The sequence below is a fragment of the Malania oleifera genome, chromosome 7 (assembly GCF_029873635.1).
Source record: "Malania oleifera isolate guangnan ecotype guangnan chromosome 7, ASM2987363v1, whole genome shotgun sequence".
Lineage (NCBI taxonomy): Eukaryota > Viridiplantae > Streptophyta > Magnoliopsida > Santalales > Ximeniaceae > Malania > Malania oleifera.
The window spans coordinates 16,934,528-16,954,575 of record NC_080423.1 but is presented as its reverse complement, the minus strand read 5'-3'; the positions used below and the strand labels follow the sequence as shown (position 1 = coordinate 16,954,575).

The 20,048-nt window shown below is 35.7% G+C and overlaps 1 protein-coding gene across 13 annotated transcripts in view; it reads left to right on the top strand.

Annotated features, from left to right (window-relative positions):
* Positions 1-20,048, top strand: part of LOC131160183 (tRNA(His) guanylyltransferase 2-like) — a 69,172-nt gene that overhangs the window by 40,344 nt on the left and 8,780 nt on the right. For 11 of the 13 annotated variants that reach the window (XM_058115573.1, XM_058115577.1, XM_058115582.1 and 8 more), the window contains 5 exons: positions 5,639-5,913; positions 7,173-7,304; positions 7,392-7,436; positions 7,832-8,001; positions 8,167-8,252. In XM_058115573.1, coding sequence (XP_057971556.1) covers positions 5,639-5,913; positions 7,173-7,304; positions 7,392-7,436; positions 7,832-8,001; positions 8,167-8,252 — 708 coding nt within the window. The remainder of the gene's footprint in view (positions 1-5,638; positions 5,914-7,172; positions 7,305-7,391; positions 7,437-7,831; positions 8,002-8,166; positions 8,253-20,048) is intronic. The other 2 variants (XM_058115583.1, XM_058115584.1) reach the window with 1 other exon arrangement.

Here is a 20,048-nt window from a genome sequence, read left to right as displayed (position 1 = left end):
TGCTTGTCAGAGGGTAGCTTGTATGGGTGCTGAAATGAAGAAGCTGTTTGAAGATAAAAGAGAAAAATCTGGTGAGTCAGTGGCAAAGTTATTAAAGAGATTCCAAGGGGAACTTAGTATAGTGGAAGATTCACATGCTAAGAAGGAGGCTGGATGTAGTTATGGGGTAAGTGAGGAAAAAGAGGGAAAGAAATGGGGGAACTTCTCAGATTCAAGAGGTGATGATATTAGTGAGTTTGATTGTGGTGGGGAGCCTTTTGTTAGATGAGATTCGAGAAGAATATGGGTACATTTCAGATTCTTGTGAAGAGGTTGGGGATTTATCTTACGTCCATCCACCCCCATTGGAAGGACTTGAGGTAGTTTCTATCTTTGATAACAATGATCTGGTTAACAAGTTATAGCGAAGGGATGGAAATTTTGCCACAACCGTGGAGGAAGTTCCTAAGGGCTTAGAAGCAGAAGATCTTTTGGATAAAATGGGCTTAAAGTTGACTATGGAGGAAAGGAAGTGCGCATGTATGGTGAAGAAGTTGAAAGTTGAAGGGACAATTGGAATTAGCGAATTGAAGAACTCAGTAAATTATGATGGAAATGGGTTTCCTTGGTTAACAGTGTTATTTGTTAAGGGGTTGACCAGTGCTTTTTGTTTTTGTTTTTTCCTTTTTTCTTTTTCTTAAGGGGTTTTCTTGTTTTTATTTGGAGGACTCCTTGCCCCTGTACATTGTATCTTCCCTTCTTTCTATCTAATATAGCTTCTTTTTTATCCCAAAAAAAAAAAATTGGTGAACTGACATTCATTTTATTGATTGGCTTTGGGTTTTAATTCTGTATTCAGTCCTTACTACGTAAATTATTTAAAATATTGAACATTAAATTAAAGCCCCTAATGCTGGCAGCTTAGAGAACTAATTCTGTTTTTATTATTTTTTAAAAAATAATTTATGATGTTTTATTCCAATCATATTTTCAAAATTTCAGGATATTTTTATTTAAGAATTAGTATCCTAGTTTATTTAGGTCTCCAGAAATAGTTTTCTCATCTTCTAAGCATGGTAAGCCTGTAAAAGATCCTGGTGTATTTAGCGTGCTTTTATTCTGAGTTGAATTCCATTTATTTTATTTGAGCATTGGTCATGCATCATGTGGTATCAAAGCTTTTTGATTGGGTTTGATATTGACTCAAATCACTGCAAATGTCAGTGTTTGACAAGGTTGTTTGCGAGTTTTCACTTAAACCTGTAGGATATGTCACATTAAAGTGCCATGCACCGACTCTGCCTCCACCACTACCATTGATCCATGGCCCTTCCTTTCGTTTCCATCCCAATCACCATTTTCTATCCAAAGCATTGGTAGCAATGCTATTCCTACTCTCAACCACCAGAACCAAAAAAAAACAAGGAAAGATGAGGAAAAAGGTGAGTGGAGTTGAAGCCCAAAGCCTTCATATCTATAGTAGAGAGGGAAAAAACAAAAAAAGAAATTGTTCAATTGTAATCAACCTCAAGTTCTAATTGAGCCAACCCCAGTTCACATCAAATCTAAACCCCCTTTTATATTTCACATGGTTGATGTCTTCATTGTTGATTAGTAGTCATCAACCTTTAGACTGAGCCTTATCATTGTTAGCGAAACATGTCAGACTAAGCCTCACTTGTTGATTGCTTCTACTCCCAGAATTTGATTCTTTAATGGTTCTTACAGGTCAATTTTTGGTCACAGGCCTGCAATGTATCTCAAGCTTTAACATGTCAACCTGATGGCATGTGGAGAGATAAAGAAATGATAAACGACACCCATTACAGGAAACGAGAGAATTTTTTCTGTAAACTGTAAACATGGGCAGCAAGAGTAGAACTTAAGACCTGCTGGAAACCACAGCACTGATACCATATTAGATTACTCATTTATCTAAAAGCTTAAGCTGTTAGGTTGTGGGCCAGCAATGTATATCAAGCTTTAACAGATACACTGGTGGACTTTGTTGTGGGTTACGCACTGAGTTGCTACCTATGCCTTTCATTCAATTGATCAAGCCTTCCTTTGCTTAGACTGCTGAAAAAAAGAGTAATTATTGGTAGGATCAATATTACCCAGAACATGGAACGTTTTGGTTCGTGGAGTGGGAATGGGATTGCGGTATGGAACATGCTCTAAAATGCGGAACATTAGGGGTATACTTAATTAGATATATTGGTGGAAAAAGTATAATGGCACTAATATATTTTGGAGAGGATGTTGAGTTGTTTCTAAATCTAGAAGAGATTTTCTGTTGTGGAATAGATTAATAAAGATAGAAATAGAATTAAAATATGATGATTCCCCAATTTTACTAGAAGAAAAAGTAATGTGAAAAATATTGAACTAAAACTTTGGATTGTTAAATTTAGCATTCCGGAACAAAAACGTACCACATTTTTGAACATTCATATCAATATGTAGTTCGCCATGGTGTTAGCGCTTTTTTGTAACTATGGGCAGGAAACTTGTGGGAAAATATCAGTTCCACATAAGCCACCTCTTGCCCCTACCAAAGTGCCTGATTCCAGGTGGGTCGAATGCTTTCCGATTGGCTGCATTACTTGTGGGTAAAAAGGACACTTGTATTACACGTAGGGGTGAGCATAATTCGGGGAAACCCGAATTAACCGACCGAAATTGGTCGGTTCGGTTCAGTTAAAAAAATCGGTTCTGTCGGTTCAATTATGTTTCATTAAAGTTCGGTGAATCGGGTTTCGGTTTGGTGAATAGGAAATGTTAATTCGGTTAACCGATTAACCGATTTAATAATTAATTAAAATTTAAATATAAATTAGTATCTATTAATTTGTTAAAGGCGGCAGGCGGCAGCTCCTTCCTCCTTGGATCTGTGCTTGCTGGTGAAGTGCCACAGAGAAACAAACTTGGAGTCTGAAACTGAACTGGGTAATGAAGAGTAAGGGATGTGGGTGGCCATGAGAGGATCGGATTGAAATTCAAAACTGGAGATGGCATTAATGGCGTACTGAAGGGGAGCGGTTGAAAATAACGGAAAGAAGATAATGCCCACTTTGAATCTTTACACCAACATCCCAGTAGACGCTGTGGTTGCCTCCGACATTCTCAAAGATGCCTCCAAAGCTGTTGCCAAGATTATTGGTAAACCAGAATCTGTTAAGTACCCATTTACCCACCACCTCCTAATTCGTAATCTTCATGCACTTGTTTTTGTGCTGTTGGTTTCCTTCTATTTCTTGTTGTTAGCTCTTTTCTTTTTCGCATAACAGCGATACATTGACTGGCAATTGTTTGACAAAATTACTCTTCCAACCTGAAACTCTTCTGCTGTAGTATTTTTCTTGTTGACGTTTCACCTGGGGCAAAATTTGTTATCAAACTTTGACAGAGGATAGGGCCATGAATGCCATCTTTGCATTCTTGCCTTGAACTATTTCCTTACAATGATTCATATGACAATGAATTTTAAGAATTCTTTTCTATTCCAATTACATGACAAAATATAACTTATTTGCTATTCCAAACTTCAATTAATTAATTAATTCGGTTAACTGAATTATCCGAAAAGATAATTCGGTCGGGTTTGGTTCGGTGAGGCCCAGCGGTTCGGTTAACAGCATTCATTAACCGAAAATTTCGGTTAATTAACCGAATTTGGCTGAACCGACCGTTTGCTCACCCCTAATCACACGTGTCCTGTGGAGACTCGTGTTGCCATTCACTGTTGAAGATCCAAAAACCAAGTCTAAAGGCTGGAGAGAGCTCCATTGATGATGGGCAGTATTCTGAGGATGAAGATGGAAGAGGGTCATGCTAGCTAGTGTACATGTCTACTTTCATTCGGTTTCTACTAATGATGCACGCGAGTATTCTTAGCATGAAGATGGAAGGGGGTAATGTTAGCTAGCATACTACTTTAAGAACAAATCATCCCTCAAACTGTATTATATGTTCGTGTAATATATTTTATAGTGTTAGGTTACCACTTGACCTAAAAGCTTAAGCTGTAAGGTTGTGGTCAACATTGTATATCAAGCTTTAACACTCTGCTGCATGTGCAGCCCAATTGCACGTGGAGAGAAGCAAATGATAAATAACCTTGGTTACAGGGGATAAGATAATTTCTAAGTTCTAAGACATCTTGGCAACGGTAGCTCTGACCCCATGTTAAATTATCACTTAACCTAAAAGATTTAAGCTGTTAGGTTGCGGGCCAACAATGTTTAGCAAACCAAACCCACCCCCCCCCCCCCCCCCAAAAAAAAAAAACTCAAAACACTTCAAAAAAAAAGAAGCACACATACAATACCCACAAAAATGGTCATATCTTTTCTTTTTCTCATGGTAGTGGTGGCTTTTGATCATGGTCTTAAATTTCCACGAAATTGTCGAAATTTCCGATTTCCGTCACCCTCGAAATTGAAATGGCTGTCAATTTCCGTCTTGCATAATTTCCATCGAATTTTCAACAAACCATTCGAAATTTATTGAAATCTCAAAATTTGAACTATGTAATGAAATTTCCTCGAAATTCAAATGAGGGATTTAGGAGTGAAATAAAATTTCTCTTTTAATTTATTTTTATCAAAACAAATGATTATTACAAGTGTTTTTGAAATTATATGAAAAAATAAAATTACAGCAACATTTTATTTAACCTTTCATTCCCAAATTATCATTATCTGTATAATAAATAATGTTCAAATGATTTATGAATTTCATTTGTATTAATTGATTCTTTGAATATGTTTAATGTACATTATCTTACAAATATGTTTGACGCACATATTATATTACAACTTCTCCACCTTCTACACAACATAGATGTATTTACTTGTAATATATATTAGTCTTAAAGATTACATTATTATGTCTTTTAATCATTTCTAAAGATTCATAAAAGAATTCCATGTTTTACTGTTGATTTCCATTATTTTTTCAAATAGAAATCGAAATTGACATCGAAATAGAAATTTTTGTTGAAATTTCCGTACTTTCAGAGCTTCGAAATTTGAGTCGAAATCGAAATTTAAGACCTTGGCACTGATTTAGCATGCCTAACTTGATGAACTGAACTGAAAAACTTGGATGGAAATGATTTGATTTTGGTTTGGTTTTCATTTTGTCAGTACATTTTTAGCATATGCTTGAAATTACACTACTTGGGCTACATGGTATTTGTATGGATATCTTTACTGGCTATGTTTTTATTTCATAAAGATGCAGTTACTAAGAATATAAATTATAAATTCATGACGAGCTTCATTAGTATCTTAATCTAAACTATGTGGTCTTTGCTGCACTAATCCTATTGTGTCCTTGGATCTTGAAATGATATATCAAAATCCATGACAAGAATTCTAATGAAAATTTTGTACATATTAGCAACTTAATAATACTCCACAAGGCTTGAGACTGACAATGCTAGGCCAATATTCTGGTGCTGGCTTTGGGGATTTGTTGCCAACTGGCTATATTAACCCTTTTTTCTATTTCATTTTAAGGAGTGTGTTTATCTTTTCTGGGATTTGTATGACAGAGAAGATAAGATTTTCGTCTTTGTAGTTTTTTCTGCTTTCCACTTCTCTCCAAATATTGCTTCATACTTGTTGAGCTGCAACCCAATAATTTTGCACAGGTAGAAGATATAGTGAAGTACAATGAGGATGGTCCTGTTAAAAGAATGCGAACAAAGGTGATGATATTTCCATCAAAAGAGTCACCTCTTAGTTTGAGGAATATAGTTGGAAGAAGCTTCTGGAATCAACACCCGTATCTCCTCAAAGAGCTGGGAAGTTTCACAGGGGAAGTCAGGAAAATCAACCCCGAGTTGGTTAAGTCTTTCCAATTTGAAAACAAGTTAATGCCATCTACTTGGATTGTGGTTAGAATAGATGGCCGTCATTTTCACAGGTAATTTTCTGTGAAATTAACAGCTTTTTTTGGCTGGTTATATTGAATCAGAAAAAGTGATATCTCTCTCTTTCTCTCTCTCTGAATGCAGTGCTGATTCATCCCCTAAGGTAGTTTCGATTAATATTTCTAGAATATAGTTGGGTCTTTGATATTTGAGTGTCATTGTCATCTCAGTGGTCATTATTATGGTCAAGTCAAGTTTTGTCATTTTTCAACTCAATGTGTATTATTTTCAAAGTTCATTCAAGCCCACAGGACAGTTTTGATTCTGGAGAAGTCCGAGAAAGTTGTATTCAGTAAATAGCTATTTTCCTAAGAAAATTTAATGCCCAGGCCAGGGCTGCCAAACATCTATATTTTAGCCCTGATATTGAGTAGTCATCACATTTTGCAATTTCTTTTTTGATCAATTCTGATCTGTCGAGAATTTTCTTAAGTCTTAGAAGAATTCGTCGAGGATTGACCCAATGGGACCTTCCATATCCTCCACTGCTGTGTCTGCACCGGAGGATCCCGTTTTGTACCAATATATTCTCTCCTGAATCTCTTTTAGGACTACTCTGTTCGATCAGTATTTTAACTGTGGCATTATGCATTCTGCATCATCTCTCTCTCTCCCTCTCCCTCTCTCTCTCTCTCTCTCTCTCACTGCTCCTCTAGCCAATTAAAGAAGTTAAAAACCACTGTTTATTGAGTTCCACAGTACCACCAGAAATATCAGGTTGTTTATAGCAACTGCTGAATTAAATTCCTTTTGGAAGTCTGTGTGGTGATTTGCCTGGCGTACTTTTCTTACTTTCTACGGTTCATACTGTTGAATGCTTGAATTCCTCTGGGTAGATCATTTAATTGGGGATTTCCACTTGAGACGATCAAGTAGTTGCCCTAGGCCTTCTCAAATTTATGGTGTGGGTAGAAGAGCTTATTCTTTTTCTCTTCTTTAGTATGCAAATGAAGGTAGGACTGCTTAAGATTGTTTACAATTGAGAAAATAAATGGTATTATTCATTATGAAAGTACTGTTATGTGAATAAAGGAAATTGAGAAGATGAAAGGTATTATTCTTCATGAAATGTTGTATGAATAAAAGAAATTATGGAATAAGTCCAGCTGTTATTTTCTTCTGCATATTGCATTCAACTCCTCCCCATGACCTTGTTTTTACATTGTTTCTTATGCATGGAATTTTGTTGCTTGGTTACCCTGCTAAGTTCTGTCGGTGGAACTCAACAGTTCATTTGTATGGCTTCTGGTAGATTTTCTGAAGTTCATGAATTTGAGAAGCCGAATGATTGGCAAGCCCTGAGCCTTATGAATTCATGTGCAGTGGCTGTGTTTGAGGAGTTTCAAGATATAATTTTATCATATGGTGTCAGTGATGAATACAGGTAGTTTGTTGATTTATAAACAGGGTTTGGCTTGATGTCATTTTCTACTCACTCATGTAATTACATTGTCAATTTTATATCTTCCAGCTTTGTTTTGACGAAGGATTCTCAGTTATATCAAAGGCGTGCCAGGTTTTTTTTTTTTTTCCTCACAATCCCTTTTAGATCCTTCAAATTCTGAGATTCGTACTATATCTTCCCTAAATGAAGTTACATGCTACAGACCTGGAGCTTCCAGTTAAATGTGATTTTAGATCCCCCTTCATTCAAAGGAATGATGACAACATATTTTTCTAATGAGCCTCCTTGGCTTGTGTTTTCAAGCGTCTGTTTTGGGCTGTTTTACCAGGCATGAGAGTCCCTATTTGCAGAAGAAAGGGCAACTGGCACCAAAAGTCCTTTTCAGACATGTTGAAAGCTACCCTGAAGACAGGCCTAATAGTCATCCAATTGTTGTGTGTTGCATGATAAGCATTTTATTGAAACTGATTGCATACTAGACTAATGACAAGAATCACCACTTGCAGTGCAATTGTGTCTATCATTGTATCATTTTTCTCTGCGAAGTACGTACTGAAATGGAAAGAGTTCTTCCCACAAAAAGAATTGAAGTACCCTCCTTCATTTGATGGACGAGCTGTGTGCTATCCATCATCTGAAATTCTTCAAGATTATCTAGCATGGAGACAAGTTGATTGTGAGTACTATCAAAATCTCAAAGGGAAAAAAAAAAAAATTTTCCCAATCATTGGATGTATAATCTAAAAAATCCAAATTACAGTTTTTATGAACTACTTTGTTGTGGCATGCCATGTTCGTCCCTAGGATGTTATTATGAACTGTCAGCTGTTTTGTCCTGCAGGCCACATCAATAATCAGTACAATACTTGTTTCTGGATGCTTGCTAAGTCTGGAAAGAGCAAACGTGAAGCTCAAAATTATTTAAAGGTGCAAAATTATGTTCTACAGTTAGTTTATTTAAAAAATGTCTGCCAACTTTTCTTTTCTCCATATTGAAGCATGAAATTTAAAAATTTATTTCCTTTATAACAATTGCTTGTCCTATACACCGGTTGATTTGGCTACTTCCTGGTTGAAAATTTCATGTCAGTGACTTCTTGCCAGGAACTTCTTTAAGCTGGTTGATTAGTCTCTTTTTACATTTAATTGGAACTTTCTACATGATTAGCTATCCAATCCAACTCCTGTCATATTCCATATTTTTTATCCAAAGTATTTATTTTTAATATTACAATATCAGAGGAAAATGAACTCTCTTATTGGTGCCAAGTTTACTGTATTGACACTGATATTCCAAAATTTTCCTATAAGATATTCATATTTTTTTTGTAGAAAAATTTATTTAATCTTATTATATTAACAGACTTCTTATATAGACTAGTGATAACTGTAAGAATCAAAAGGCTTATGGCTTCATTTTAGACGCATTGTGCTTTGCATTAAAAAATCTTATGAAGCATAGAATTTGGGATAGAATTTGGAATCAATGTAAGCTACTGACAAGTGGCTTTTTCTCCATTCAGTATTATGAGAAACTCTCTTCAAAATAAAGAATCAAATGAAGTTTGAAAACTTAGATCCTTTAAAGAAAATAAGGCCACTGTGAAGCAAGAATATGTTGCATGTCGAGGTGAGTTTGAATCTTGTGTTTCAACAAATGGGTATGCACCCCACATTGTGATTATTGGATCTCAAGCTGAAGTTATGGACCTAATGGTATTTTAGACACATTATGAATATCATTAGGCTACAAAAAGAGCTGCACTTTATTTTGATTTCTTTTCCAATTATAATATGTTTGATGTGTAGGATCTATCTACATTGAGACTCCCCTTTGCTAGATTTCTCCCATAAACACAGTTAATCTAGGATAGGTGCATCTTCCTTTGAATATGGTAATGCATAGCCTCCTCCTCCTTGTCTTTCAGACCCTCCTAGGTAATACAAATGAAAGGCTATATATATGAATTATTTGGAATGGTAAGACAGTTTCCAGATTGTTTATGTAGCCATATAATTGGTAAGAGGCCATTTGGTATTGCCATAAAAAAAAAAAAAATATTGAAACGAAAACATGAAGTGAAAAATGGAAACCAGAAACAAAAACTAAAAAATGAAAACTAACAACCAATTTGGTTAATATTTCCAAAACTAAAATAAATTAAAAGCCTAATTGAACCCATGTTTGTTTTTGTCCTTGAACTATAACAGTTGAAATATGATTAAAGAAAGGGAAGTAGAGAAAAATAGAAGTAGAAGGGGAATGAGAGGAGCTGACCGTTGTCACTTTGCTTCTTGCTGCTTGTTGTTGCCCAGCCCTGATGCATGCTGTAGCAGTGGGACAAGATGGAGGTTGAAGGAAGCCTAAGAGTGCAGCAGCGCATAAAGCAAAAGATGCTGAAGGATTATAGTTCTAGGGGAAAATCCAAAGTGCTTAAATTGTAATTCTGTTGTTTGTTCACGGTGAATTGCATTCTCCCTTTTTGTGCTTTGATTCACGTGTATTAGTTTGTGATACATGCGCACGCACATTCGCGGTCTGTGGCTTGGCTAAGTTTTGAAAATGAAAGCAAAATAAAAAATTATAAAGCAGAAAGAAGAGCTAAAAAATGAAAACTAGCAATGCTATGAGTTTGGTTATGTTCTTAAAACTTTAAAGAGGGTTAATTGGAAAAATGGTCACTGAGCTTATAACTTAAAATCAATTTGGTGACCTGACTTCAATTTATTGCAATTCAAGCATCCAAGTTTTGGAATTGATCCAATTCTGGCCAAAAGCCAATGGCCATTAAAGAAAGTGGATGGAAGGTTGTGTTGATTTCCTATTCAGCAATGCCCTAAGTCTAGTTAGCATCTGTTAAGGCCTGGTATACATTGTTGCTTGCAACCTCTTAGCTTAAGCTTTAGGTAAAGTGGTAATTTGACATGGTATTGGAGCAGTTCTAGTGGTGTTGCCCGTGTTTGTTGTTTGTTTGCTGAGAAGTATCTTATTCTCTATAATGGGTGTTGTTTATTGTTTGTTCATCTCTCCAAATGCTGTCGTGTTGCACGTGTGGGAAGTGCTAAGGCCTGATATACATGGTTGCCCAGAACCTCTTAGCTTAAGCTTTTAGGTAAAGTGGTAATGTAGCTGCATCTAGTCAGCAACCCTCCTCCCTATCAAATTCAAATTAAATCAATAGAAATGGGTACTTCTGGTTGAAAGTCAGGGTCTGGAACGAACCCTAACTCCCTTAAGGATTTTGATGCATACTAGGATTTTGATTTAGAAATGTCTCCAATTTGAAGGTTAGATCTAAGAAGAGAGCCATGATATGGTAAGCTCCAATCTCTTACATTAGGAAATCGTCAAAACACTCACAACACAGTGACGTCGTGTCCATTTGACTGCCATTTACTTCTGTTATACTGAAAATGGTTGAAGTCTTGGTTAAGCAAAAGAAGAGTATAAAATAAGGGACTTGAAAACCCCAAAGCAAAAGTTGTTTTAAAAATGGAATTGTATGTCTTTTAGTACAACATAACATGTGATTATTGGGGTTATTGCATAGAAGATCTCTCTAGAATATAAAATAATGGAATGAATTTCAAATCCCCAAAACTTTAAATTGATGGTTAATGACACATTTAGTAGCATCCGCATGTGAGATGTGAGGATTTTAAGAAGGGTTAAGCTTTTAGTTGTGGTAAATATGTGATGCATTTTCATTTTTAAAGAACACTTGTTGTAGGCTTATGTTTTAATATGTATTTCATCATCATAGTGTTATTTACTTTGGGTAGGCAATGATGAGATTGCTTTAGTCTGTAGTTTCACCATGGTGGTAAGCTGGTGTGGGGGTGGAACTGATTTTTATAATGGTTGTTAATTTAGGTGTAATCCCAAGAGGAGGGGGTGAATTGGGTATTTAAAAATATTTTGGTATTTCAATTCTTACTTGAAAACCCAACCATACAAGCACAAATTTGGATATACACCGATTTCAGTATTATACAACTTAATTGATTTAATCAGTGGATATCTCAATTAATTTAGTATTACCCAATTATTCTCACGTATTTTAGATAGATATACCAATATTTAAAACATGCACAGCAGATATAATATGAATATATATGCGGAAATATAAAGAGAGATAGAGAGAGAGCGCGGACATCGGATTTTTAACGAGGTTCAGCCAAATTCGGCCTATGTCCTTGCCTTGGGCAAAACACCCAAGGATTCCACTAATCTGCTCCTTAAACCTGGGGGGGGCTTCCCATCAAACCCGCTACTTACAAGAGGCACAACTTTCTCCTACTCTGCTGCTTAGAAGAGGCGTAGCTTCCTCCTTCCCGGTTCACAACCCGAACCGTTAATACAATAGTTGAATGAAATTCTTGAACACTCAGATCCTTCTCAACAAGCTAATGAGTACAATAAAATTCCTAAAACACATTCATAGAATATAACTTGAAGCTCAATGAATGTATGTAATGATTTCAATAATAATCAAATATATGATCTTTGTATATAAAAAATATGTATGATGAGTTTTCTCAAAGATCTACATATCTCCAAAAATTGATTTTTCAAATAATATGTGTTGGAGATCTAGGGTTTTCTCAAATAACGTTTGGCATGAATAAAAGAATATTAAAACTTTTAATAAAAATAATATCAAGAATGCTTCAAAGATTTAAAGTCCTAGAATGAACTTCTCCCACAAGTTTTTTCAAACAAAAATATGAAACTTAGGGTTCTTGCTCTCTTAATAAAATATTAAATAAAAATATGAGAGAAGAAAAACTTTTACAATGAAGATTAAGTGCCAAAATATAAAACCTTATATACCAAACCTCAATTTCAAACATGCTTAGCAAGATGTGTGCGTGAATGCCATTTGTGAAGTTGAGAGAATGCTCAAAAGATGTTTGAACTTGATAGATTGTTGGCAAGGAAGCAAAAGTTCTCAAAAGTATGCTAAAAGTGATCTCTTCTAGTCTTGTTGTATTCTCCTAGGGTTTTGGAGTGTTTAAATATGTATTCTCGGCATTGGATCAATTCCTGGCTGTTGAATCATTTAAAATAAACTATTTATGTCCGTGTTCGCATTGAACTGCCGTTCTGCATCGGGAACTCGTCGATGAGAGTACACGTTCATCGATGAGTGCTCAACACTCGTTTGTCGATGGGACCGTGAATTCGTCGACGAGAGACCTGTTTGAAAATTTTGAGCTCTCGGTATTTTCTCATCGACGTGAACAAAGTGTTTGTCGCCGAGTGGCCATATGAATTCGTCAACGAGGCCAATAGGTTTGTCGACGAGCTGCTTGTTATCTAGCCCGATTCAACCTAGGTTAATGCATATGAATATGTCAAGAACAACATGCATCCTAAGGTCAATCTATATGTCATTTTGAGCCTCCAACTATATCTTATGAAATATGTAAATACAAGTGAGACTAAATACACATTACAACTAAAAATCTAAGGTGTCTTCATCCTTTGGCTCTTTTAATTTCATGGAATGTGCCAGGTTGTATGCGCTTCAAGTTCCTCATGGCTTCCATAGCATTCGTACCATCCGTGCGTGCAATATAACGATCCTGCTAAAAAGCTCAATGCACAGATGAGGTAATTGTGTTTTTTCATTATCAAAACGAGACCGGGCTCAAAAAGTCAACAATGGTCAATAGGGACGAAACAGCCCTAATGAATATTGAAGACATGGTTGAGGAGTAGTGCCCTACCAATCCTCCAACAATGGTTTACTGGGAAATGACATGGAGGGATTTAAATGAGGGTTTGCAAGCATTGAAGGCAATTGACAATGATAGGGATGAATTGAAAGTGGTTGAAAATGTTCCTAAAAATAGGTGCATAGATTCATAACTAGAAAAGATACATATGCGGGCCTAAGTATATGTCGAAAATGTAGAGGAACGTTCATGCTGAAAAGCAATTCCATGAAAGTGAAAATGTTGAGGAACTAGTTCATAAAGAAAATCACTTCGATGAAAGTGATTATGATGGAAATGATGATCATGAATTGTACAAGGTTCATGTGGACCCAACTAAGGGGAAAAACCTATTCTAAAACATGTCTTGACAAAGAAAGGTCTGCATGTGCTGGTGTTGCCTCAGATGACCTCTATAGTGCATCTGACTTTAATGCGAAGTTTGACTTTCACTCTAGCTATAATGGCCATTGTATGAGGTTTCCTAAGTTCAATGCTGATGTGGATATGGAAGCACCTAGGGATATAAATGAGTCAAGCCTACTCGCAAGCTACTCAGACTTGGCTCGTTCCCTAACTCGACTCAAGTATTTTAAAGAGTTGATTCTACTCGAGTTTGAGTCCAGTTTGAGCTACTTGAGTATTTTAGAGAGTCGAGTTTAAGCTCAGTAATAGTACTTGAGTTTTGAGCCTCATTGAGCTTTTTAATTTTATTATTTTTATATTATATAAGTCATATAATATATATTTTATAAATACATTTAATATTATATGTACATTATGCATGTTAATACATGTATTTAATATTAATTTATAATTGAGTCGAGCTCGAGTTCTAAGAACTTGTAGCTGAGTCGAGCTTGAGTTTAATAATTTTGAGATTGGTCAAGTTTGAGTGGACTTAGTAGAGTTTCAAGCTTTACATTTTCGATTCGAGTCGAGTCGAGTTTGAATATTTTATTATTTTGTCTTGACCATGTTCTTAAATTTCCATGAAATTGTCGAAATTTACGATTTTCATCACCCAAGAAATTGAAATGGTAGTTGATTTCCATTTTACATAATTTCCATCGAAATTTCAATGAATCATCTGAAATTTATCGAAATCTCGAAATTATAGGGAAACTTGTCAAAATTTTAACTATAAAATGAAAATTTCTAGGAATTCAAATGAGACATTTAGGAGTGAAGTGAAATTCCTCTCTTAATTTTTTTTTTATTTTTTTATTGAAACAAAATGATTATTACGAGGGCTTTTGAAATTATATGAAAAAATATACTTACAACAACATTTTATTGAACCATTCATGTCTAAATTATCATTGTTTGTAAAATAAATAATATTTAAATGATTTATGAATTTCTTTTGTATTAACTGAGAATATGTTTAATGCACATTATTTTATAAATATGTTCGATACACATATTATATTACAACTTTTCCACCTCATATACAACATGGATGTATTTAATTTGTAATATTAATCCTAAAACTTATATTATTATGTCTATTAACCATTTATAAAGTTTCATAAAAGAATTCCATGCTTTACAACTAATTTCCATTATTTTTCCAAATTGAAATCGAAATTGACATCGAAATTGAATTTCCTTTGAAATTTCCATACTTTTGGAGCTTCGAAATTTGTGTCGAAATTGAAATTTAAGATCTTGGTCTCGACTTGATTTGGTACACCCCTAGAAGCACCCTAGTTGAAGGTTGGAATGTTATTTAGATCATTTGATGAATTGAAGGAGGCTATTAGCAAGATTTGATAGAAATGACAAGAAGGTGAAAGCTGTTTGCATAGATACCTGGGGTTGGTTTTTTACACTTGTAGCTGAGGATTTGGGCAATGAAAGCAACCAATAATGAAATTTCATGTCTGGTAGGTAGAAGTTAGTTACACTCGTAGCATATGCTTGCTATTGATTCTGGTTGCGTGCAGCACTTGTAGAATATGCAATTTCCCCAACATGAGATAACTTTCATGTTTATTATGAAAATGTAGGGACTTTTGCCGATATTGAAGGAGCAGTTGGCGGGTGCTGAACACAGGTTCTGTGTGGGTCATGTACATTAAATTTAGAAGGGAGCATTGAGATAAGATTTTGAAAGATGATTTGTGCTATGTTGCAGGGGCCAGCCATGTGGTTGAATTTGATAAGTGGATGACTAGGATCAAGGAAGTTTCTGCTGCAGCTCATGAATGGTTATGCAAGAGACTTGCACAATAGTGGTCTAGATATCACTTCTCCACACTGCCTAAGTGTGGTATGCTTCTGAATAATCTTTTTGAGTGTTTTAAAATTTTGATTATTGATGCTAGGGGGAAGAGTATCTTCACTACGTTGGAGGAAATTCAATGCAAGTTAATGTATAGGCTATAGTTGAAGAGGGAGTTGATGAAGAATGGGTTTGGCCATTATGTCCCAAAGTTGGACAAAGCCAAGTAAGAGAGCTAATTTTGCACCCCATAATGGTCTAGTGTTCCTAGGTTTCAAGTTTCTTGCCGATCTACTCAATATGCGATGGACTTAGAAAGTCAGTCTTGCTCCTGTAGGAAGTGGGACCTTACTGGCATGACCTGTTCTCATGTAGTTTCTTGCCTTTTTTACAACAATCAAAGGGTTGAGTCATGCATGAATGGATGCTGTTATAGTTTCAAATAAATCAGAGGATATATAGCCACATCATTAACCCCATCACTGGCTCTAACATGTGGCAGAAAAGTGGGAAGGAATTTGTGCTACCACCAAATAGGTTTGGGTCCAAACGAGGGAGCAGGCAGAAATTAAGGAGGAGATGTTGTGGAGAAATAGGAGTAACCCCACAAAAGTGATGCAGGGGCAGCATCAAGGTTCTGCAGCCATGGAGAAAATAGATGAGGAGGGAGGGGAAAGGAGCGAGAAGAGATGCCAAGGGGGGGGGGGGGGACTCATGTTCACTTCAATTAACACTCATCAATAACTGCCTACATCATGGCTTTCACACACTATTTATAAGAAAGTATAAAAACATAAAATTACTCACATACCCCTTAAACTATATGAATTGCAAACAAAACCATACTTTACACAAATATTACAAAAAACCCCCAATTATACAATCCTATAAACTACTAATTTAACCCAACAATTATCATTCCAATTCTTCTTAAGTAGTCTCCAACTTGGATTCAGCTTCAAATTTTGAAATGTTGGAGAATCGAAAGGGAGAAGCAAACTTTGACTATTTGAAAGCCAATGCTTGAATGAGACAAGAAACCACATTCCATTGGCAGCACCATGGACTTGAGTTGAGAATTAGCATCAATGAACATATTGGGGATGACAAACTAAACGATAGGAATGTATGAAAGACTTTGGATGTCTTCAAACGTATGCATTTCTTTGCTTGTAGTGTTTTCAAGTTGAGTAAATGCGACTGATTTTTTGTCTTGTTTAATTGGTAGAGCGGACTTCATAAAGATTTTCTTCCCATTATAGTGGAAGACATATGTATTCTTAAGCCCTTGAGTCACACCCAAATCATCAAACCAAGGAGAACCAAGGAGTACATGGCCAATCTTCATAGGTAGGATATCACACCAAACATTAGCCAAATATTCATTCATTTGGATGGGAACCAAACATCTTTCATAAACATGTACAATAGAGTTATCAACTTAAGACATCTCATAAGGCTTCGGGTGAGGTTCTGGATGAAGCTGCATTTGAGTGAGTCCATTTATGGAAACCACATTTATTGGACATCTTCCATCAATAATGATTTTGCAAATCGCATTTGAGAAAGGTGTTGAAAAGCCCGAGATTGTGCCCAAACTTTGGCAAATGGCATTCCTTTTTCCTATAATTTGTCACCATGTTGTTGAATTTATGCATATACATGCTGCAGCTATATATCATAACCCTTTAACACAATTTTACACAAGCCTTACTCCCAATATCTAAAAACTACTTTAATCCACCTTGATATTGATTGTCTTGCTGAAATGAACAAATTCACGAAGAAAACTGTCAAATTACAGCAAAAAAAACCTGATTTTTGATGTTGGCAGCAGTAATTTGAGGGTTTTGTGCCAAATTATCACCTTGCTTGTAATATATTGTCCACAACAAAATATGTCCTTGCAGGTCAAATTATCGTGGCTAAAGAAATTGTTCGTGAGACTGGAAATTGCAGAGAACTGTGGAAGTTTCCTAGTTGCAGGTCGCCGGTGTGTGGGGTGCATGCGCCACCAGTGAGGCACGTCCGGCTATGAAACTTTGTTTGAGGAGGGATCAACGGACGAGGAGTTTAGCAGTGGTCGCAGTGTGTTTAAAAATTAACAAATGTAGGGGATTCAAGGGGGCCAACGCTAAAATCCTTTAGGCCAGTGCGTGAGACTGTTACGGGTAATTGGAAGGTGATGAAATTATAGGGGAAGGGGTGTTGGGGTGTTCTGTTTTTGATGGTGTGGGTGGTGTTGCAGGGTGGTGGCTGGAAAGTGGTGTTTGAAGAAATGGGGACACAGCTGGAATTTAATGAGAAGTTCAGAAACTGCATAAGTGCTTTTCAGTTTTTTTTAAAAAAAAAGCTGATTCAGAAATGAGAGAGAGAGAGAGATAGAGAGACAATTAAGAAACTGAAGGAGAGGAAAGAAGAAGATTGGAGGTTGGAGGAGTTGCTGGACAGAAACTGCCAAGAGACAGCCACTTAATTCAGAAATGAGAAAGAGAGTTGACAGAGTTATGGGAGAGAATTAATGAGAAGAAGAGGAGGAGAAGGAGAAAAGAAACAGAGAAGAAACAAGATGGCAGAAGGCTGCTGGGCAGAAACTGCCAAGAGACAACAACAACAATAACAAAACCAAACTTTAAGTCCCACTAGGTGGGGTCAGCTGTATGAATCCTTTTTCGTCAATTTATGTGATTATGGACCATTTCTTTTGACAAATTCAAGGCTATTAAATCATTACTATCTCATTCCAAAGTTATTTTAGGTCTAAACCTACCCCTTCTACTGCTCCCCACGATTTCTAACTTGCTTTTCTTCACTGGCGCACTATGTGGCCTACGTTGCAAGTGCTCAAACCATCTGAGTCGTCCCTTCCTTATCTTATCTGTTATAAGAGCTACACCTACCTTACCGCGAATATGTTTATTCCTTAGTTTATTTTTCAGTGTTATAGCATTCATCCATTTAAGCATTCTCATCTCGGAAACTTCTATTTTTTGGATATTATGTTTCTTCGTTGCCCAACATTCTAATCCATATAGCATAGCCAATCTTATAGTCGTCCTATAAAACTTCCCTTTTAATTTTAAGGGTATTCTACGATCACAAAGCATACTTGAAGCACTTTTCTATTTTACCCAATTTGCTTTAACTCTATGCATTACATCATCTTCAATTTCTTCTTCAACTTGCATAATAGATCCAAGATATCAAAATCTACAAGTGTTATTTATTTCTTCATTATCAAGTTTAACTTTGTCTCCAATATTTTTCCTATCATCACTGAAATTACATTTCATTTATTCTGTCTTATTTCTACTTATCCTAAAGCCTCTAGATTCCAAAGCTTCTCTCCATAGTTCTAACTTAGCCTTTACTTTGCCCCTAATTTCATCAATCAATACAATATCATCTACAAACAACATACACCGTGAAACCATAGTTTGAATGCTCTTAGTCAGTTGGTCCATCACTAAAGCAAAAAGATAAGGGCTCAAAGTAGATCCTTGATGTACACCTATGGTGATTGGAAATTCTCTATTTTCTCCATCTATATTCTATACACTAGTCATTACTCCATCGTACATATCCTTAATGACATTAGTACACCTAATACATATACCTTTTTTATTTTTTATTTTTTCTAAAACCCACCATAGAACTTCCCTAGATACCCTATCATATGGTTTCTTTAAGTCAATAAATACCATATGCAAGCCCCTCTTCTTTTCCCTAGACTTTTTCATTAATTTTCTTACAAGATGTATAGCTTCTATGGTAGATCTCCAAGGCATAAAACCAAATTGATTTTTTGAGACCTTCGTTTCTAGCCTTAATCTTTGTTCAATTACCTCTTCCCACAGTTTCATCGTATGACTCGTAAGTTTAATTCCATGATAGTTATTACAATTTTGAATGTCTCCTTTATTTTTGTATATAGGTATTAAAGTATTTTTCCTCCATTCATTTGACATTTTCTTAGCTTTTATAGTTGTGTTAAATAAATTAGTCAAGCATATAATTTTGTTATCACTTAACCATTTCCAAACCTCATTTGGTATGTTATCCGGTCCTATAACTTTTCCATTTTTCATCTTTTTAGTGCAAACTTAACTTCGTTAACTCCAATTTTGTGAATAAATCTCATATTTTTAGTATTTTCCTTTTTTGTCAATTCTAAGTTTAAGCCTTCTATTTGGTTTTAATTAGACAACTTACTAAAGTAACTTCGCCATCTATCTTTTATGTCTTCGTCCTTAACCAAGACAATATCATCCTCACTTTTTATAAATTTTACATTTCTTAAGGCCTTGCTCTTCCTTTCTCTAGCTTTAGCAAGTTTAAATATATCTCTTTCCCCTTCTTTTGTATTTGATTATCATACAAACTATTAAATTATTCGTGTTTAGCTTCACTAACGGCTTTTTTTGCATCTTTTCTCGTCTCTTTATACTTTCCAAAGTATAAAGGAGAAATTCAAAATGAGGTTCCATGGTGTACGTTGTTTGCAGATGATATTGTATTGATTGATGAAACTAGGGGCGGAGTAGAGGCTAAGTTAGAATTATAGAGAGAAGATTTGGAATTTAAAGGCTTTAGGATAAGTAGAAATAAGACAGAATATTCAAAATGTAATTTCGGTGATGGTAGGAGGAATGAGAAAGAGAGTTGATAGTTATGGGAGAGAATTAAAGAGGAGAAGAAGAAGAAGAGAAGGAGAAGAGCATTAGAGAAGAAACAAGAGGGCAGAAGGCTGCTGGGCAGCAAGGGATTAGGGACAG